Genomic DNA, 23,147 nt, shown 5'->3' with positions numbered 1-23,147 from the left:
TAATACAGCTGTTTTGAAAGATGTTAAAGTCTGATATCCCACTCATACAACGAATGATTGGTACGATGACAGTAAACAAAATACATTAAAGACTCACATTGAACATTTTATTGCCTTCAGATACGAAAATGAACATAGCAAATAGCACAAAGTAGTAGAAAATAGAAAAATCTACATAATCATACAAATTCACCTTGAAATAGTTATTCACTTTGCAATATATTTAGTACGCTTGTATAACAACTCAAATTTAACCTTTATTAAAGAAAATATTCTGCTATAGAAAGTAGAATGCAACTTCTTGCAGAAAGAGAGTATCAAATATACTACTTATGCATTTATTCCATGACAAATTTATAGAAAATAGTCTAAATAATTTTTTCTCTATTCAAGAAGAGCAAGACTATGAAAAATACAAAAAAAATAACGTCTGCACAAATACACACACACGTATACCAACATACACACATTCAAATTTACAAAGTACATTTATTCAGTTTTTTTTCATATCACTTAGTGAAATCATACTGATAAAAAGTAGTAAAGAACATAGAGCAATATATCACACAGTATCACACACACCCTCTTAAAACCCTCAAACACACCCCAACACACATAAAGTACAAATTAAGGCTTGATGATTATTATCGAAATGTTATTTTAAGCCCTAAGTATGTACATATTTTGTGCATTCATGTTTTAAACCTTCATTCATGTTATTCACTTTGTGCACAGTGACATTTGGCAGGAGTTTTAATAACTTTGCGTTTCAATCCAACTCTTGAATACCAAACAGTAATAAAAAATAATTAAAACTGCGTTTAAGGTTTAGGAGTTTTTGCTCAAAAGACCAAAGTTTCTTCAGTGTGATTAAACAACTGCAATGAATTATACTGATTGCGTGTGACCATGACTTGTATTTCATTATAGTGTATGTTTCCGACTATAATTCATGATATCAAAGTTATCAATAAAAATTGTTGCATTAATAAAACCGCTATCACAATAGAAATCTCTCCTATACCGATAAGGATGGCAAGATGTGCAGAACAATTCAATATCATAATCAGTGCTGAGTGAGCTCATGTTCTAAATTTTAAATTCTATCAGAATATTTTCGTTTATATTTGACGAATATGAAGGATTGACTTCGAAAAATCAAAATTAAATCACCCTCATTTGACTCTAAAAACGCATGGTATGATTAATGAGTTGGAATGGCAACCGTGCGAAAAGCAATGTGTCCAACATGAGCCTGGAATCAGTGAACGCCATATAAGTGTTGGAAAATAACCGTTTAATATCAATACGGTGTCGTTTGAATGAAATCTTGCTAGTGTTGTTTCAAGAAAGACGTAATAGGCCATACATGGAGTTAGCACCAGACCAAAATGGTGTTGTTTTGATACTTCTAGGGTGCTAATAGATATAGACTCCAGGCTGGTGTTGGACCGACTTTCGTTATTACAATGAAAGGTCTGCTAGGGCTGAAACTGAAACCAAACAGTGGCTTATGAGGTTTAAAAAAAATATTACGCTATGAAATTTCTCAGCAGAATAATTTGTATACATTTTTGTGATTTATGGATAATAAACTGGACATATATAGTCATATTCGTCTCGTTAAAACGAAGGAGATCAAACAAGGTGTAGTAAATCTTTGTGCATCCTGCATAAAACGATGTAGCTTATATGTAGCCCTACACTATTTCCATTACAAGTCTAGGGTATATAACAAATAATGAGTAACCAAAGTCAAGAAGGAAAATTTGAAATTTAAATATATATGTAAATATGTATATATATATAAGTTGTCGCTATTACAGGTAAGACACCTGTTTAGTTTATCAATGTGTTCATTTTGACGAGTGTATATACAGAGTCTACTTTTAAAGTAACACATGTATTAACGATATTGCAACTAATAAAGAGCTCGAATCCACTTTGTGGAATCTTTTAGGAGCTTTGCACACATCAGAAACACATTCCAGCATGTGGAAATAGCATTCAGATAGTTCTTAAGTAATCAAACTTTAAGATTTACACTATTCACAGTTCTTGCCGAGTAAAACACATTTAACATTCAGACACATATACAATGCATTTGACAAAGATTTATCACTAATAATTTTTAAAAAATCACTGAGTGTGTGAAAACTGAATGTAAAATAAGTCTGATAAACCCAGCTAGAATTGTTTCAATACTGTAAAACTTACACTATTCAACCGTATCTTACTAAGTTTATCAAACACATTTTGTCACAACCAAAATTCTTAATTTTTCAAGTTTTATTACCGCTGAATATATTTTATAAAACTAATTGTGTATGCAACTTACATAATGTCATTTTGTCTGATTCACTGAACAAGAACTCTTTCAATACTGTATAACTTATGAATTGTGATCATTCGAAACTGTGTCTAAAGTGTCCTGACCATTACGTGGACTAGTCTGTAATTAGTGTACTTACCACTTTAAAAGGAATATTCATGTAATTGTATTCGTTAAACTTTTTACAAGATTAGGTAAAGGATGAAGAGAACAGCAATGTTGAATAAAGACAAGGAGACGGTGGTGGCGCTGTCTGTGATGTGAATTTTCCAACCCAAGAAACGATGAGTGTAGCACTGCAAATATAGGAAGAAGTTTTGTAAGATAAAAATATTTAAATCTGGATCTTTGATTGAAAATATCATTTTAGTAAAAATTATATCTGAAGCTAAAGAGTTCATTTGGCTTTTCCATAAAAATCAAAGGCCGGAAGGGGCTCACAAATCACATATATCCGGTTCAGTAGCAAAGCAGGAAAAATACCAGCTCCAATATTTGGAGGAAGCGTTACAGACAATAATTGGACTATCAAATTTTACTCACAAATCAAAGTGAATAAAATTAAAAACATGTAAGCTCCACTGACTGATCGTTTAATTGAAGGTTGGTGATTGATTGATAAATTGACCGACTTATGTAAATTGTTTAATTGATTTTTCTTTTCATTGACTGGTCGATTGACAAATTGATTCACGTAATGATTGACTGATAGTTTGATTGATTAAGTGATTGTCCGATCATTATATTGAATGTTTGATAGAATTATTGATTAAATGACATGACAGTCTGATTGGTAAAATGAGTTGAGAAAATGACTGACCGATAAAGTGATTATTAATTAATGATTTTGATTAATGGATTGAATTATAGATTAATTGCATATATTAATTCCTGATTGATTAATTGACTAATTTGAACAGTGATTCACTGACACATTGATTCCCTAACTGATTGATATATAGATACACAGATTGATTCGTGATTAATTTTCTGATCAAATTACTGATTTATTGATCCATCCATTTACTAATTGATCGGTTGATTGACTGGCAGATTCGTTGATTGGTTCAATCATTGACTGATTAATTGATTCAAAGACAAACTATTTTTTTTAATTATGTATTCATCGTGCTCTGTTAATGATATATTGATTGATTAATTGACCGACCAATTATGAGATAAATCGATCGATCGACCAACTGGATTTTAAAACAATCAAGTCCTTATTCAATATTTCCTAGAAGCCATATATACCATAATGCATACAAAAATGTAAAATTGAAGTTGGACGTTTGGAGAAAAAATCAAATGAAACCTGTCTTACATGATAGTATAGAAGATCGGGAGCATCAATGGGCACAGTCCACCGGAGTACACCAGGTTCACCAAACATACAATTCTTTTCTAAGGTTGCCTTAAACTCGTCAAACGTGTTATACGAATCAGGGTCCGTATCGCTCATGTACTGACAAAGTGGACCCTCTGTCAAAGAAAGAAAGAAAGAAGAAAGGAAGGAAGGAAGAAAGAAAGAATGAAAGAAAGAAAGAAAGAAAGAAAAAAAAAGAGAAAGAAATAGAAAGAAATAAAGAAAGTGGATTTACAAATACATCATGGTGATACATCGGAGTGACACTTATATATCGATGATCACTGCCTTAAACTATATAATGCGTCCTAGAAAAAAAAAGAAAACCGGGATTCCCATATCTTTCTCCCTCAAATGCAAACGAATTAAGATATTTGACTTCCATCTTCATAAAATTCAGTTATTCTTCTATAGTTTGATACCTAATATGAGGCAAGCAGTGCACACATTATTAAGAAAGGCGAATTTGAAATTCGAATGTCAAAATCAGGTTACGCAGAAAAATTGGACGAGATTGGTTATAATGATACGACGATCGTGCTTTTTCGCTGATTGTCTCATTTGCATTTCTTTTTTATTCTTTGTTAAGTTTCTCTCACTGATCTCTGAAATGAGAGTGGATTCAGATTCCTTTGTGAGTGCCTGCACAAATCGTTTCTGATATGCCTCAGTATTCATTTTTTTAAAAATCTGCCACGCGTGATCGGATTGCACAGCCTTTGGTTTCAAATGAAAGACGAGAGTCCACTATTACCATAAGTGTCAAATTTGTAGTAAAAACATATTCAATAATAGTGAAATATATCTCTGAAAACGGGTTTCCTTTTTGTGGGACGCATTGTAGATAAAAAAATATCATTGGTCGACATTTATCCAGTGCAGTTTCATTTGGCCCTATACAGTTTGATAATCTTCTAACAACTTCCTCTTACTGCTCTGTCATTTCAAGGCTGATATTCGAATCTATCTTTATTGTTCATGGAGAGGTCTTAAGGGGGGGAAGCAAGTTGGCTCACATCAGGTATACTCCATCGAGAGGCATATTAAGATTTATATTCTTATAAAATTATTAGGTTGGCATTATCAAAAACCATTTAACTTCTATATCGAGAGTCAAGTAGATTACGTGGTAGATCCCCTCGGTGTGTATAAAGTTAGTTTGAACTGTGAAAATATTTCATGATTCTTTCATGTTTTTAGCATGTCTGTCTATCGTTGCCAAATAAAAGAAGCATCACTCAAATACACATATAACATAGGTGATTGTAGAATATTCTGTCTTTGAATTTTAGTTCTAACTTTTTAGGCAAACACTAAACAACATTCAAACACAAGAAATTATTGAACTCACCAACAGGGCCTGCATAGATCTTGATACCCTGGAAGGATGAGGATAGAAAAATAATGAGCACATTGACAAGTACTAATAAAAACATCTTTCATTTTCAACAGGCAGATGGGATGAATGACGTTTAGGTGGAATATTTGAACCCCTTTTTTGCATTCAATTCGACTTACTTGTCGCTTTCCATGATGAGACATATAATGAGACACCTGTTTAACAAATTACAAACCAGTTTTGTCCATCCATTGAAATGAACGAAAACCGTTATTATGAATAAAATTTTATGTCATTATTATTTAGAAGTGAGCTTGATAGATGTTTCTTTTAAAGACATATGTAGTATGTCTGGAGCATCTACCAGGTGCTGGGGAAAAATAAGCAATAAGCAAAACCACCATCCCTCTCCCAATGGAGGGAGTTAGAAGTAAAGAGAGCAAAAACCTTTTAAACCTTAGTGATGTTATATAACATTTGGGTATGTTACTGACTGGTAGATTACTCTAGTCTCAAATAGGAAAGTGCTCTTATTTAAACACACACACCCTCACACTCATACACACACATTACATACGCATTTATATATGCGTCGGCGTCATAGAAACAAAAGACTTAATAGAAACGCTGTGAGGAGACATAATCTTCCGAATTTTCGGTCCTTTCTTCAGGAATAATTTATTTTCCCCAAAACAACACACATAAACACACACACACATATATATATATAGACATATATAATGTCTATGATTATTCTTATTTCTTAAAGTTTGTAGCTTTGACCGATATTAGTATTGAATTTGAATATGTATTTTTGGAAGAAAAAAAACTTAGACTTAGTTGTTAGGGCTGTCCTTTTACCATGAAACTTGTATAAGTAGAAACGCCGTGAGGAGCATGGGTGTCGATCGGTATTCTTGGTTGGGGGGGATGATTGACACAAATGTTCTTGTGGACGGGGATATTTCAACATTACCCCCACTAAAATAACAAGTTAGGACATTTGGGAGTGGTTGATATGCATGGTGTTCTTGGAAATTCCTTCATTGTTGTAGTGTACTATACTTGTATATTTTTTGTGAAAATTCAATTTGTGTTACAAGTAAGCCTATTCTAAACTCATACCGAGAAAAAAATGACAAAAATTGACTGGACCATGTACATAGTGATCTGTTTATTGAGCATGATGTATACACAGGGGCGTCGATCCATTTTTCAGAAGGGGGGGGGCAAAATTATGAATCAACGTTCCAAAGGCGCTCGATCACAATATATATATATAACTCATGAGAAAGAGACACATATCTCACCTTCACCAACAATGCGAGCGCGAAGCGCGAGCTAAATCTTTTTAGTATGTCATGAAAACAGGAATAATGTACCTGTTTAGGTTTGTTTGAAGTAATTCATGAGGAGGGTCGATACATGTATCTCACTAGAGAGCGAGCTGAAATTTCTTTATATTCTGACCTGAAAGCTTGATATTCTAAGCATTTTTGGTACCAATGATTAAGATGGGTATCTAGAAGAACAATAGATGCGAGCGCGAGCTGAAAATTTTGATATTTGATCTGGAAAAAAGGACACTTTAATGAAAGATATATATCCAACAAAAGATTATTGCAAAATCAAAGTTCTTTTGAGGTTTAGAATTGAGAACGGGACATTATATTCACCTATATAATCATGAAAAGTATGGGTTTTTGGTACATGATGCGAGCGCGAAGCGCGAGCTGAAAATTTTTATATTCCAATCTGAAAAGCAGACATTTTGAGCACGATTTTAATTCAAAATCGAGTTGGTATCTCAATCTCCCTTGCTGATTTCAGTGTAGCATTACAATCTTATTTTATTTTTTAGTTGCACATGCGGAATTATTGGGGGGGGGGGCAAAACGATATGTTTGCCCCCCAATATTTTATTGGTGGGGCGATCGCCCCCTGCCCCCCCCCCCCCCACCCAGGATCGACGCCTCTGTGTATACAACTTCTCTCTTAAATCTAACCTGACTGGCAGTATCTTTATTCTTCTTAATGCATGATGATAAAATGCAGATTCGGACCAATTAAGACTAGCACAAATTACAACCTGTGTGGCTTCTCGTGCGCCATCGGGCTTACCGTCATTCCTTTATTTATCTTGCCACCCTTTTACTCCCGTTTATTTTTCCACCCTTTTGAGTTAATGATTTATTTAAATTAATTTATTCACCACTGGTGGGATGCAACACCCTATCAACAAAAGTTGATTTTCGTTGGGGTCCTTTTATGTCATGTGTTCAGATACATAAACATTTCATTCTTTTTCATCTTGAACCTCCACCCATCTGTTTAAAAGTCCTGAAAAAGAATGTTTTTATTTAATAACAATATACACAAATTGCGAGGGAAACAAACTGATTGATGGCATACTATAATCATCATGATCAAACTTTTCATTTTTTCATCATCATTATTAAATTTTTCTACCCTAAATTATTGGGGGGGATGATAATACAGGCCATCCCCCCACTTGAAATATTGGGGGGGATATATCCCCCCCATCCCCCCGTGATCGACACCCATGGTGAGGAGACATAATCTTCCGAATTTTTTGTCCTTTCTTCAGAGATGATTTACTATAAAAAAATGTGTATATATATATGTGTGTGTGGGGGGTGGGTGGGTGTAGGTAGAGCGTGTTCCTCAGGTTTCACGCTTCGTTGTGATCGTCAAGCGGTCTGATGTCCAAGGTACGTTTCATGTAAATTCATTTATATATAAATATACCCATATATACTTCTTATTTATTTTAATATCCCTGAATCAAGAATATTGTCTCACCTGTCTGTCTGCTTCAGAGAGTTGTCCGTAACCACCGTTGATGTCATCAGTAATATAGAAAGGATGGTAATTGCCACTGGCATTCGCATTATCTCCACCGAATACACGGAATGTGTAGGTGACGTTGCGTTTAAGGGTTAACTCGGGGATAAGAATACCATTGATAAACCATGCGATTCCCCATCCAACACGACCTTGTCATAAAGAAACGCGGGTATGATTATACTTCTGAAAATAGTTCAGTAAAACCGTTTTCCAAATTATTCCAGACTAATTCTGAACTATCCATGTCTGGTCTAATATCCAAAGATTCAAAAATTATTTTGAGTTGTCTGTTACCGTTTATATTACGTCTTTCTATTATTAGAAGAGATGGAAGTATGGCTAGCGCAACGTACGCACTAATTGCAAAACAAATATGACGAATCTATCGAGAGGAAATATGTACATAAAAAGATAAAACTACATTCTCAAGAATTTGTGTTTTTTTTTTATATTCTGTACCCCCCCCCCCCCCCGCCCTGCACCAAAAGGAATTTTAGGTCATCATTCAAACAGTGTAGTGGGTACATCGTTGCCTCAATGTCAGTCGTGACTAGATCATCGGTTTCCTACTTGGAATCCGATGATCCAGTTAGGCCATTCGCAATGTCATTTCATTGGCAATACAAGGTTTGCCGAATTTTTCACACGCCACACCTTGGGCGAGTGACGTCAAATTTCAGAGGATCTACGAAGACAAAGTTAAAATGATTTGAAAAGTGAACTGGGAAGGGAGGTTGAAGTTTTACAATGAATGATTTTCTTTTGGAAGGTTAAAGGGATATAGATGTCAACCTATCTGTGAGATTCTCACGAACCTGTCGTTCCTCCAGTGACTTTTATTTTTAAGTGATCAAAATGAAATGATTGAAAAAGAATGTGAGCTTCATGCCGGAAGATAAGTGAGGGTTGGACCATTTAAGACACCCATTATTTCATTTATAATACACACGGATCCACCCGTAGGTTACGTCCCCTATCAAAAATCCTGGATCCACCCTAAGATCTACCCTTGCTTACCAGTGATGGCCTGGTACCCTTTACGTCCACCAGAGAGTCCCATTTCCACGGTAAAGGTTGCTTCCTCAAGGCGTGTGATACCAGGTATTTTCCAGCCATCTGCTACTGGTGGTGCAGTACCACCTTGTCCTAGGGGTGAGCAAGTGCTGCTATCGCGTCCAAAATCAATCTGCAAATCGGAATCCCCTCCACAGAAAAAAGTGAATAAATCGTTCATAAGAATGCTTTGTGAAATTAAAACAAAAAAGTACATTTCGCTATGTGATTGCTATTTTCTGCAATCAATAATTCTTTCTAGATTAACTTCATGTTTAATAGGATAATAATTCTCGAGTTGCAAATTTATTTCATAGTACATGTATATGGCTTCGAAAATAAGGCTCATTTCCACTTTGTCTCGATATTAAATCATTTCGATCTGATAATATATCATGAGCAAATCGCGGCCATACGGTAAGCTGGTTTATATTTTATATCACAAATTTGAAATAGCGTGATATCAAAAAATGAATAGGTGAACGGCCTGCTACACGTACGGCAATACATTTTAAGTCTCATCCTACGGTTGTGATTATGTTAATGCATTTCAAAGTGTCATCGATCTCACTAACTATTCTGAGAATAATAATCATCATGATAATCTTGAATTGGAATTTGATTTATAAATATATTTTGTGACACGTTGGAGGGGTTCTTTAATATCACGACATGAAAAATGAAATGAATTCGATGCCATACTAGTAGTTTAAATTGTGAACCGGCTAAGTGGTAATGAAACTTATTGGCAATTAGACGAAGTAGATATAGTTATTAAGTCTCATCAAACAATAGGATAAATTCTTTATCATTCTCTTCCGTTGTTCAGACCCTCACATCCATGTAGATTCAGCTCCTCTTGATGTCAACGACCATAACGGTTACGGAATAAACCCACCGTCCTCCATTACGGCGATTCCCCCTATGACAGCTTTTTATTTTAGGCAGAAAGTCATAATGGACGAGGTTTAATATCGATTCCCTGACAAACTTACTTCCTGACCATCCTATGTTGTGGAAAGCAACACGACCATCAGCGTTAATAGGTCCTCGAGCCCAGATGACGTAGAGAGGGCCATTGGTAGTATAAGCTTGGTCATAAGTAGCATCTTAAGCAGGTAAATAATTCAAGGAAATTGATAAACAAATATAATGATAAAGAGTAAAAATGAGGCAAAAGGTTACCTTTAAGAATGCATGGTATAAAAACTCATCCCAAATAAGTCATATGGACCCCGATTCTCAAAGTTTCGAAAGACTTAAGGTACGATTTCATCGCCGTGGTTGCTCAGATTCTTTATACGATCTTATCAAATACAAACAAAAAAAGGTGACAAGCAATTCAATGCAAACTATAATCAGAGTTAAACATACCATATTCAGTCCTACTTTGAAATATCTTATTAAGATGTTGAGTTGTTTACAACTTCGGGAATCTCTTAAATAGGATTATCATACTATCACTATAAATCCATGATCACTTTACATGATCACAGATTAGTTCCAAGTGTTTCTCAGGACTGCAATCAGCATTTTTTTTCTAATCGAGTGCTGGCGAACTCGTACCTAGAACAGTTTCGTATTCCTATATCCTCACCTGTTGCAGCCAGAGGCCGACTGTAGGTAATATGGGTAACGCCGTTCTCTACATACGATTCCACTACTACAGAGTCGTTGCTTCCTTGTCCTGATGATATTGTATCTGGACAGGCTCCGTCACTATTTTGAGGGGTACACTGTAAAAAAAAAATTGTGAAAATTACATTTCGTCAATCACCCTTTCTGGTGGGTGTTTCAAAAAGTTGTTTGTAAGTTACGAACAACTTTACAAACGACTGGTGACACTTAACTAGGAACTGAATCAAGACCAGTGAAAATCTGTTGTGTTCATATACCGTAACAGGACACTAGTCACTCATAACTTATGAACAGCTTTATGAAACACCCACCTACAAGAAATTGTGAATGCCACACCATGGACCTGGTGGGTGTTTCATAAAACTTTTCCTAAGTTAAGAGCGACTTTTCGCACGACTGGTGATCCTTTTTTATGCTATATGTTATATTCATTAGCGATGGTTTAGCGTGTAAGAAAGGATCACCAGTCGTTATTAAAGTCGCTCTTAACTTAAAGAACAGTTTTATGAAACGGCCCTCTGTTGCTCTTGACATTTTTTTTCGCTAGAGGTTTTACTGTGTTATTGTCAATGGTATAAATTTGTTACCCTGAGTTTTTGTTTATTTGCCAGAGTTTTTTTATGGCAAAAGTTTTATGCAACAGGTCCCATGACTAAATGAAAACCGATACATAATTTCAGCTTTATTTACATTGTGTTGCTGTTCTCCCATTTTGGGTCATTAACTAATTTTAAAATGAATTTATCATTGTTATTACATTATAATACCTCGATGTAGAGCTTCACTCTCGGAAAGTGGCCTAAATAATTATGCAGCCTAGAGTCACTGCCAGTAGTTTTAGGGTTAACCCTAACCCTATGCTTGTCTTCTGTGAAGACCAATTTTGTTGATAGTTTCAATCAAATACAACTACAAAAAAATTAAATGGCAATTTTTCTCCTTCCAGTTTTCAACTTATATTGTGAATACTACGATTGCAGCAAAGTTTCAATTCATTTTTCATTTAAGAACAAAACAATGACACAAAATTGCGGACTAAACATAGCGCGCGCTTCGTAAATAAATGTACCGGTAGATAATTTCGTACCTGGGCTTGGCTTTTCAGATAGTAGTCGACGGCCCGTGGAGTCTGGTTTTCCATGAAAGTCACGACAACATCACCGCCGATCATTTGCGTTCCCGTTGTCGATCCACTGAGACCAAATGCGGCGTAGTCGGCACCGTCCTCGATGAGAGTGCTCAGTCTGATCATGATATCGCTCCCGTCGATGTTCCAACTCACTTGAAACTTTTCATCGACCAGCGTTTCGCAGTTAGGAAATGTCTGAGATGAGGCGAGAAAATTATGAAACCCTGGTTAACACATCGAATCCCCATGATGAGAGGGTGTGGGTGCGCATGAGTGTGTGTGTGTTTGTGCATGTGTACGTGCGTGTATCTGTGTACTTATCATCATCATTATAGAGACTTCAGTTTATCAAAGTGATACACGCAATTACAAGCATGGTGTTTTATTACATGTATTATTATTTTCATTGCCACCATTTCCATCACCGAAATCTTCATCATCATCATCATCACCATCATCACCATCATCATCATCATCATCATCATCATCCGCATCATTACCACCACCATGAAGACCATTATCATAGTTACCAGTCTCCTCGGCCCGCTGGACCCGCTGTTAAGAGGTAGTGGAGGCAGGTCGTGGTCGTTCGGTATGCTGATATCTACGTGTCCGAAATCTTGGGAGAAAGCAATGCACCACAAACCGAAATGCCCAATATCGGATACCGTTAACCCATCAGGGAGAGTTAGAACGATCGTTTCCCCTCTGTATCTCCTAATAACACCGGTTCTGTGAATATTTCAAGATTTTTTTTTTTTAATATTAACAGCATATCCCATCACCAGGATTAACATATATCAGTGTGTATTATGTTTCAATTTGATGCAATGAGACATTGTATTTCCGAGCATGAATATCAACTGTTTATTTGAATTAATTATCGAAAATAAAGCAAATATGCAATGCTGACATGAAAATACTACTATGTTCTAAAAACGATCATTCAAGAAAAAGAAACTGGGCCAGAATTACCACTCTAAATTCCACAATCAACAACAGAGGGATTTGCCGAATAAAATCGGATTAAAATGATTTTGATCTTAACTCTCAAAATATTTGACACTTTTTTAATCATTATCATTGTGCATGCGAATTTTTGGCCCAAGGGAAACGTTTTACGGACGATACAGTTCTCATGTTAACAATCTGATGAAAAACATAGTCGGATAAAATATATGACAAGTTCTTTCATAAAACGCTTCCCAGAATAAAGAGTTACTCAAATACAATCAAAATGAGGTTAACTCAGCTAAAGAACATTAACGTTGGCTCCATATGTGAACAAACCCGGGGCTTTATAATAAAAGTTATTTAGGTTGTTGTGCATCTCCTAAATTCAATTCAGCACCATGTACACCATGGCATAGATATAGCCTTGTTTCCTAAATAGAAAAATCTAAGACTGCGTTTTCACCAGCAAACTAGCTTTAACACGTTAAGAAAAATTGAATCAACTAACCCTCCGTTTTCGTCTGGTATTGAACGGTCATTGGCTCCATTGGAAGGAGTCCCTCCAGGTCCTACCCAGAAAAAAGCCCCTAAGTGCGGTATTAAAGAACGAAAATACATCAATATATGAAAATTCAAAACGCCGGAGTTAGCAATTTGTGGAAGCTGAAAATTAAATGTGAAGAGCTTAACATCCAGTGATGAGATTTTGAATTCTTACGTGCTGTGTGTACGCCACTGGATGTGGGTGCATAATATTATTCATGGTAACTGAGTGGACTTGATTGATCTGGGAGTTGGAGTTCGACATCTTTTCTTCTTAATCTCTTTTTTAATTTTTGCGCTATAACCAAATTAAAGTAGTTTGAAACTCGACCTATTTTTTTTATCGTGTCACTATGGTGAGTTGTCACTATAATTCTTATTGTTAAGAATTAGGACAGAGTATATAACTCGAAGATATCGTCAATCCTCTGAAATTGTTCTTTTTGGTTGAGTTAAAGAGAGTATTCAAATCATATAACTTGTATTTAGAGGCGAGGTATATTTTAAAATAATTGAACTGCAAATCGGTTCGAGGGATTATGAGAAAAATCTAGTACGTAACTGCACCGTACTGTGAAAAAAAAGTCTCACGTTTTTTTTTTCATAATGGGATGTAGTTGGGGCACAGGTAGATTATACAAATGGCCAGTGTTCTTTAATGATAATTCTGGAAACACAATCTTCTCAATTACAAAAGCCAAATTATTCAAGCAAACAATAATTGTCTCTACAATACATCAAAAGAATAAGAAGCGTTTTTCTAAATTCAGTGGGGGCTGCGATATATGAAATATCGCCGTTTTCGACTTGCAGTAATTAACTCGGGAGATTGCGTAATGGTTGAAAGAGATACACACAAAATATTCGTCCAAAAATTAGATGATCAAACCCCTTGCCATAGATGAAAGCTTCTCAGAAACTTACGAGGTCCTAGGCCATCATAAAACAAATTCGTAACTCGGATCTGCTTTGTATTTAAGATGGTCACGTCTGATGCTTCGGTTCCATGAACAAGGCGTGGAAAACCTAGTGGACCAAGGCTTAAAGGAGAGGGGGCTACGAAGTTTTCCGGGACAATCACTTGTCCAAAATTTGCCTGTAGGGAGAGAACACGTCATAAAATAAGGCATTCAAATAGAAATACAGGCGCACAAAAATATATACTTATGAGGTAAAATTAATATAAGTGTAACAATGAAAAACCTGGCATTGATAGGATAGAAAATATTGACCTCAGTTTGGATTTAAAGTTCTCAATATTCTAGTTTGCTTTTCGATGCTTAGATATATAAATACATGAGCTGGAGTAAACTTCATTGCAAAATAACTTTTTGAAACAAAATTAGCAAGAGAATTAGTACTAAAAATGTTCATTAATTTTTTCTTATATGAGATTGAGGACATGGGGTATCTTTTCTCCTTGAAAATCACTTTGGTTGATCAAGTTCGTCAAATCAGTGGTCGATTTAACGGCCATGAAACTACACCGTGACTCTAGGTAGATGCAAGCGGCTGATTGGGTAAGGATAATGCTGATAATTAATTTATTAACGGAGGAAAAAGCGACGTCTCTCATTTCTATTAACCACTCCCTTCTTATAGAAATTAATCCAGAGAATAGTATTGACTTTCCATATTATTAGCTCGCCAATTGGGGGCAGTGGGTCTCATAAATAAACCCACACACTATTTGGGTCAAAAGGATATTTTCCGGTATCATTCCCTATCCCATCTACCTATTCAACGTTTGCTGTAGTTGATTAAAAGGGAATTTGTGTCTAACGTTTGCTGAAATTCTAGCAATGACAGAAAAAATAATGATTTGATGACGTCACTTACTATCACTGTGGTATAAATTGCACAAAATAACATTTTATCAGAAAAAAGTCATTGATTTCATTTTTCTCAACAATATATGATCAACCACACTATTACACATGCTAATAATAAAAATATTTTAATTTCATTCATCATGAATGAGTAGGAAACTTGGAATCCTCTGAGATTACATTACATGTAAGAGCTGCTAAAATTATTATCATTATCGATTTCCCATGGATTTTTTAGAGCTTCATTAACACCTTTTCTCATTTTAACTTAGACTGTCTTTGATGTCAGGGTGGACTACCCATTTAAAGGCGTAAGAATAAAGAAGTCTTGATACCGTGAATCTTCGGCACCAAACCGATATCCAAGCAAGTGAAGATACAGTTCTTCCAGCAGGAAGGGTGACTGAAATATCAACATTATCATACTGTCCAAGCTTTAAAAGGCTGTATATGAGAGGGAGAGGAGGGGAAAAAGGGGGATAGGAGAGGGGGAGAGAGAGAGAATGAAAGGTGAAAACGAGGGAGGGGTGAAAAGAAAATTATTACATGGATTATAATCTAACCATTTTATCATTCATAGAGTCAATTAGTCATATCAATGGAGTTAATAATAAAATCTACCAAGTTATTTCAATACGTATAGGCCTATGTATAAGTAAACTTATTAATTATAATAATTATGTCAACGGTTTTAAGTTATTTTCAGAACTAAAACGGACTGACGCATTCCAGGGTAGCACAATATAATTCAGTTACTATTATAATGAAAATAATATGTTTAATTCATTGGTTCAAAGTGCATCTTGTGATAAAATACATTTCAAAATACATTCACGTCAGTATAGAAAAGCTCCTTGGTCTGTGATTTCACGAGCAGGGAATAGCACGTCGGAACCATATATGAACCATATATGGTTGGAACCGGGATATCAGAACCACGTGCCGTAATGAGCCGAAAATTTGAGGGGCCAGATAATGGATTAAGCGGAGCAAGTGAGCAATTTATTCACCTATTTAACAAAAGAAATATATGTGGGATAAATTTAGAAATAATATTAAGAAAATGATTAATATATCACTCTTTTCCTCTCCTTTTCTTTCTTATTATATGTGACCTACATGTACCACCCCAAATCCCCGCCCAAAACCACCAATAAATCTCCAGGTAAGATTCTATGTAAATACCCAAAATAGTACTTCAGTATAAAAAATAGTTCATCTGAAAGAACAATTCTTCTTCTTCTTCATACAGTAAAAATTTGAAGTCGTGAAGTTGAATAAAGAAAGAAAAAATACAAGTTTCTTGGACACATTTTTTTCGGACTGAATGGAAGTTTCACTGAGATTACGCAGTATGCACATCTCATGATTGAGTGAACCCCAACTTCAAACTTTTTTTGCTCCTTATTTTTTAAGGTCTTGCTGAATTTCCCTTGCATTCAATCAAGTACTAGTAATGGTTATTGTTGGTAAATTTTAACATATTATATATCATTTCAAAGCTTAGGAAGTGAATTTTTAAGCTCAATGAAGATCTCAATATTCATTTTGGTCGACGTTGGTTTTGGGAAGACAGGTTACATATTTATTCTTACTTTCCTTGGTCGTATTTTTGGCGGGGTGGGGCATGGGCCCTAAGCCCCCATTTTTATGCTAATGCCTGGAACCTATACTTACGAAAACAGTTTAACACATCAGCCATGAATACTATTCCAGTGAAACATAACCGTTTGTGCACATTTATTTTCTTTTCGGGGAACGACGGGATCAATATCATGATTGCAAAAACATGACTTAATGACGAACAACAATGGCCTACATGACAGGAAGTTCAACATTTTCAATGCATATTTATTTAGATGCATATATTATACATGTCTGCATGTAGGTATGTATACTTGGAGGAAAATATGTGAAAGTCCTATATTCAAAATCTGTAAAGATTACCTTCCTGTTTCGTCGGGTATGATAAAACCATTAGAAGACGGTGTCCCAGATACTCCAGCCCAAAGGAAAGCATCTGAAACAGGAGAGAAAACTAGTGAATTGACGAGAATTTTTTAAAGAAAATTATTATCGTTCGTAGCGTCATTTTATCCTCCCCCGAGAAAAATATTCCAGTTATTACACAATGAAATACAGTGTGATAACAATCTTTTTAAATCTGTGTTTACATCGTTGTCATTCCGTGTGTGTGTGTGTCATCACACTGTACTGAACAAGATCACATACAGTAGTGTGTATTGTTGGGTTGTAGGATCGATGATCTTCTAATATTATAACCCCTGTTTTTATTTTAAACTGAACGGTTAGTTACTTTACATCATACATTGCAACCTGTCCCTATGAAATTGCCCTCAGTAGCGGAGCCTCTGGGCGTGGTGGCGTGCACCTGTAATCCGAGCGACATGGTGAAGTTACAAAGAGATTCAGATGTTCTTGTCTATCGGATGGTACAGTTGTCCTCAGACGTTAAAAAATCATATTTATGCATGTCTGTAAATACTAATACACGCACACATAACCTACTGAGATGTAAATTATATGTGTGTTTGCCTTGATCCCTCTTCCTGCCACTTACAACTTCTTCCTAGTTTGATAGAAGTGGCGACATTTAAAGTTTGCATAAGACTATTATGGTTTCGCTGCTACTCTCAGAAAATTGTCTTCTATATAACCCCTTCGTTTATGAAAAATATGACTTGTTCAACTTCACTAATCTTATCATAAAACCTTATCAGTATTTTTATCCAATCACCCTTGTAAAATATAGTAACATTAATACAATGTTACAGCGTGGATTCTGGTAGCTGTGCTCTTTTTGAAAAGTTGTGAGAGAACAAAAACACTTTCATTTATAGCAATTATTGTTCATACATTTCGCGTGTAAAATAATTGAAATGGCCATATCCATGATAGACAAGTTTTTAAATCTTCTGTGAATACCTTCCAGTTAACAAATAATCATCTTGAAAACAATCTGATTCCAACAGTTTTCACAAAATTCTCAAGATCTTGTCATCATATCATATCTTCTTAAAGGTGGAAAAATTTCTCGCATAGAGCAAATTATTCTTCTCCAAACACAATTTTATGATGCCAGGCGTAACATAATGTCAACGTCACATAATCAAAACCAATGCTCTTTATGTTCTAATGATTTTATGGTGACACGACATTTGCTCCTGCGACAATTGCTCCGGGCTTAATTCCGTCTAAGATGTAGGGTTAGTGTGGGGGTTGTAAATAGGGTTTTATGTTAGGTTTATAGCATAGGGTAGTTGATTAGTGTGGTGAATTTAGAGCGGAGCAATTGTCGCCGGAGCAAATTTCATGGAACCGAATCGATTCGTACCTGGAGCAGAGCCATCATAATTAAAGCCGATGATCCTGATTTGAGTCGAAGTTTCAGCGTAGACTGTGCCGGCAATGCGATGGGATGAGAGATCGCTGAGTGTTCCAATGAGCTTGCCATTGTACTGGGCCTGACATAGCGACACGACTAGTATCGAGAAGATAAAACAAAGAACAAGGTATATGATATACATATTCAGTGATAAAATGATATTTAGATCAGGGAAGAAACAGAATAGATTAATAGGAAAGAAATAAGGTCAAGTAAACAAACCCAGTGTGTTAAAGCTTTGGTTACACCAGAACGGAATCAGCTGCGACTCTTTCCCAATACACATATTCTGGTGGTTTCGAGCACTGACGGATAGGGGGGGGGGCACAGCCGGCCCGTGCGCCCCCCCCCCCCATTTTGAGAGGCATATTTAAAATTTTTTTTTTTTTACTTGTCAATTTTTTTCTTGGACGAAATCCACTTAACTTTTGGTTGAACCCCCCTTTCTTTGTTTTGCTTGTCAAATTTTTGTTCTGGAAAATGTGATGCCCTCTCCAAAAATCCGCCTCTGTTTTCGAGAGTATTCTGTTCCCCCTCCGCAAAATCGAGAAAATTCAGGAGAGATGCGGGAACATTCGCAAAGGAATTCGGCTCGTTTTGGAATTTTCAAAACCAGCCGAATTCCCTTCAAAATACTCTCGAATGTGACCACAGCAAATTACATTGGGGCTAAATCTTGGATGTATTCGGTTAGATTAGGTGAGGCATTCGGAGTGTTCTGGCCATATTTCGGGTCAACATTTGGGATGTCATTCGGCTGTAATCGGAGCAATCGGGTCACATTCGGCTCGATGGTGGCATCCGGCTTTATTCGGGATTGCAAAAACTGATTCTAGTCAATTAGTTAATTCTTGGCGATTCTGAGCTGAATCGAGACCTATTTTGCACCCATTCGTCTCTATTCGGGGAGCTCCCCAAATCAGAGACGTATAGGTTACGAAACCATCGGATCTTTCCCATTGGCAGGAGGCCATACATTCTGGCAGAATCAGTCCGAATTTATTGGGAGAGAATTCAGTTTACGTGTAACCCTTGCTTTAGCGAAAGCCGGCAAAGAAATTCATGCGCAGTTTGATTTCAATTATATTCGAATGAACAAATGACTTGTATCTACAATTGACGAAGAAATTTGTTTTAGGCAGTGCCGATTACAAATCAGGCTAAGTAATATACTGCAATGATAATTACATTGTCATGTATATGAATAAGTTATCTCATCTATACGTCATGCAACTCTAACATAAGCAACAAAATATATATATATACTGTATATATGAAAACGAGGCGCCATCAATTAACTATTAGCATTTATTGACCTAAACAGAATAGTCATTCAAGGTTATAAGCACCACTGTTGCATAGTAACGGATATGGTTGCTAAGCAAGCTACACGGTTCTGTCCTATGATTCAGCTTAGTCGAAAATTATGCATCCACTCTCAATTTAATTGATTGAACACAAAATTTACCGCGACTGTCAGCAACGACAGTCGGTACCATTATTAGTGACCAATCACATATATCGTGAGGTTGTACACGCGGCTATATAAGCTTAGAAACAATATTTGCTAAAATATAATTATACCATCGAAATATGAATGATTAAGTAAACAGTGGCATAATTGTGTATACATAAATACAGAGATATGAATATACACTTTTTGTGGGCAATTTGTTGTGGTTGCCATTGATATTTTTGAGAAAAAAAAACTATACGTATACTGGATTCATTGCAAAAAATAATAATGATAATAATCCCATGTATGTATTATGCTGAATAAATAAATTGTGTGACATCTGGGCCCGGTGGGGTACATGTCTGGCCCCAAATTGGTATTGGAATTTTTGTGACCCTAAACGTATGCAGATTCCATTGTAAAAAAGAATGATCCATACGGGATCCATATTAGGCGGGATCATGTGAATAAACCCATTTATTGGCCCTTTGTTGTAATATCAATACTCAAGTTAATTCCATCGATAGGGGATGTGCAAATATATGTATAATAACTCATGTTTGCTAAAGTACTCATTCAACGAATTGAAGATGGCGCACTGTAAAAACTTCGGTGTTAAAACTGACACTAATTGGTGTTAATAGAGGACCACACCCTGAGGTGTTAAAATTACACCCTAGAGATTAAACATAACACCAAAGAGTGTAAATGTAACAACAAAAGGTGTTGTAATAACACATATAGGTGTAAAACTAACACCACCAATTTAACACCGGTGTAAAATAACTGGTGTGGTCCTCTATGTACACCGGTTAACACCACAGTTTTTGCTGTGTGGTCTCAAAATAGTAGACGTTATATCATCAATTTCTGCTCAGCAGCTAATGTGGATTTTAAGAATGAAAAGTGGAAGCAATCAAGCTTGGTTTAATATCTTTGGATTTTATACACGAAAAGTTCTCCTGAACTGTAATTTTGAAACCATACATTTTATTTCATTAACCAGCTACATTAATTTTGTACTTATGTATTGGAAAATTGGCGATTCGTCCGTTTCTCAACAGAAGATGAATCTCTCATTAATCAGATTATTTGGAACAAATTCTGAGATTCAACTCAACAAAAAATGATTTTTTTTTCAACACATATTTAATAAAGGGAATGTAAGGCTAAGCATCACATGTCATCAGATGGTTCTCTAAGACGTTATGACTTGCTTACAGACTAATTTGAAATAAGCGGAAATGATTGTTTTTATTATAAAAGGGAATGTACTTTGCTATAAAAAAGAAAAGGGATCAAAATGTTATTCATTTTCATGTAGATGAAATTAATTTTCTAAAAGATTATAGTAATGCCCAATAGTTTCAGAGAAGTCAGGTCTGCGCATAGCAAACCCTTTTATGATTATTTGGTTAAAATGAAGAGAGAACAATCTCTCAGTTCTTTTCGAGTAAAGGATAAATACGGTTTAAGTGATTCAGAATTATACAAAGTTAGAAAGACAATGATAGATATGTCGATCGATACAAAAACTAGAGAATTTCAGTAAAGTCATAAACAACATTTTGTTTTTCACTTTTAAGTTGTTTAAAATGAACATAAAAAAAATGACCAGAATTCTCTTTTGGATGTAAAGATTATGAAACGTTGGAACATGCACTATGGCATTGTAGCTACGGACAAACATTTTGGAATGAATTCAGTTTATTTATCAATGTTTGATTTTTCTACTCTGAACGAACAGACTATAATTGTAGGATTTTTAGAAAAACAACACGATATTAAGACAAAGAATCATATCTTACTTATTGCAAAAAGATGTATTTACACGAGTGTGAATGGCAATAAGCTAAGCATGGACTGTTTCAAAAGAACGTTATTTTCTCTCGTATAATATACTGCATATTGCTAAAAGGAAATAAAAATTGTACCTCCACCAGAGACAATGGAAATGTGTTATGCCATACTTGTAGTTGTAGTCACCCGGTTTATACTCTAAACCTAATTTTCTAAACCTATCTTTTCTTATCATACAACATTACCCACTACCAACATTACCTACTACTAAAAAATGCACCTGATCTAGCTGCATGTAAGAAAATGCTGAGCAAAAACATGCTCAGTAAAAGAAGTATATAGCGGCAGCGATTGCATGAATAGCCTGCACTTCCATTTAGCCTCTAATTTGAGGCGATCAAGTCAGTATTCACAAGACAAGACATTTCTGAACTTATTTTGTTATGTATTTAACTATGAACAAACACAAAGAATGTATCCGTATCGATTTATATTTGTTTGTCTATCGAATGTATCAATAAAATAGCATTGAAGCATATGATTTCTTTCATTGCAGTCGTACCTTACTTTGGTGCACATCAAAATTTACATTATCGTAAAAAAATACCTACTCATTTCCCAAGCGTGAAGACATACCACATACCAAATCACACTCTTTCCAGCTATATATGATTATCCGCTCATGGCGTATTTTCTCCTAAAATTGGGGATTGCTTATTTTTTACTCACATGGTAGACTGCAGCTTTGTGTATTTGTAACAATAATTCCCGGGACAAGTAACAGGATAAATAAAACTCGTGTATTAAATTTGGGATGATAATTTTATAATAAAATGAAATACGTACCCTTATAAAACAAAGACAAAATGACGAAGAATCTACGAGACGTTATTATGGCCACCATTTTATTCTCTTCTCTTGCTCTGTTGATGACAACGTAACTGCAATACTGTTATACGTACGTCTGACACTCTCGATCAATCGAAAAGGAAATAATATGGCCCGTAATAAGGGCATTTCTTCGATCGGAATATACCGGGTAAAATGCGTCGGAGCGTGCAAGCTCTGCTCGGTATAACCATGGAGCTAATGTTAATAGCTCTACGGTATAACTATAGATTAGGATGCTTCAGCGTTTCCTGTATGCGGATTTGTGAAGCTATTGTAAGCGCGCGTGTCAATACACCATCAACTTGACAGCCCCCCCCCCCCTCCCGTCCACCGATCCGATGTAAACAAAAGAAAGACGTAAGTTTTGGAGCAGAGAAACTTGATCACAATTCAACTACATGGATCAGATCGAACAATAGAAATAATATAAGTCACGTTTATAAGCTCTCCAGGGGATCCAGGATTTTCTAAAAAGGGAGCTGGGGGGGGGCTCATTTTCCCAAGGAAAAATTTGACAAGCAAAAGAAAGAAAGATCGAAAGAA

At 35.7% G+C, this 23,147-nt stretch overlaps 1 protein-coding gene across 1 annotated transcript; it reads right to left on the bottom strand.

Moving 5' to 3' along the window:
• Nucleotides 1-81: 81 nt before the first annotated feature.
• Nucleotides 82-22,802, bottom strand: LOC121418659 (protein Skeletor, isoforms B/C-like). Its single transcript, XM_041612642.1, has 15 exons — nucleotides 22,560-22,802; nucleotides 18,407-18,553; nucleotides 16,999-17,071; nucleotides 15,387-15,495; nucleotides 14,147-14,318; nucleotides 13,188-13,266; nucleotides 12,256-12,457; nucleotides 11,684-11,920; nucleotides 10,556-10,694; nucleotides 9,954-10,067; nucleotides 8,923-9,108; nucleotides 7,861-8,054; nucleotides 5,050-5,077; nucleotides 3,657-3,814; nucleotides 82-2,628 (listed from the first exon to the last, which is right to left on the bottom strand). Exons 1-15 carry the CDS (start codon nucleotides 22,615-22,617, stop codon nucleotides 2,515-2,517), a joined length of 2,010 nt encoding a protein of 669 aa, XP_041468576.1. The 5' UTR covers nucleotides 22,618-22,802; the 3' UTR covers nucleotides 82-2,514.
• Between the last annotated feature and the right edge of the window lie 345 nt (nucleotides 22,803-23,147).

The sequence above is a fragment of the Lytechinus variegatus genome, chromosome 7 (assembly GCF_018143015.1).
Source record: "Lytechinus variegatus isolate NC3 chromosome 7, Lvar_3.0, whole genome shotgun sequence".
Lineage (NCBI taxonomy): Eukaryota > Metazoa > Echinodermata > Echinoidea > Temnopleuroida > Toxopneustidae > Lytechinus > Lytechinus variegatus.
This window is presented reverse-complemented; position numbering and strand designations above follow the sequence as displayed.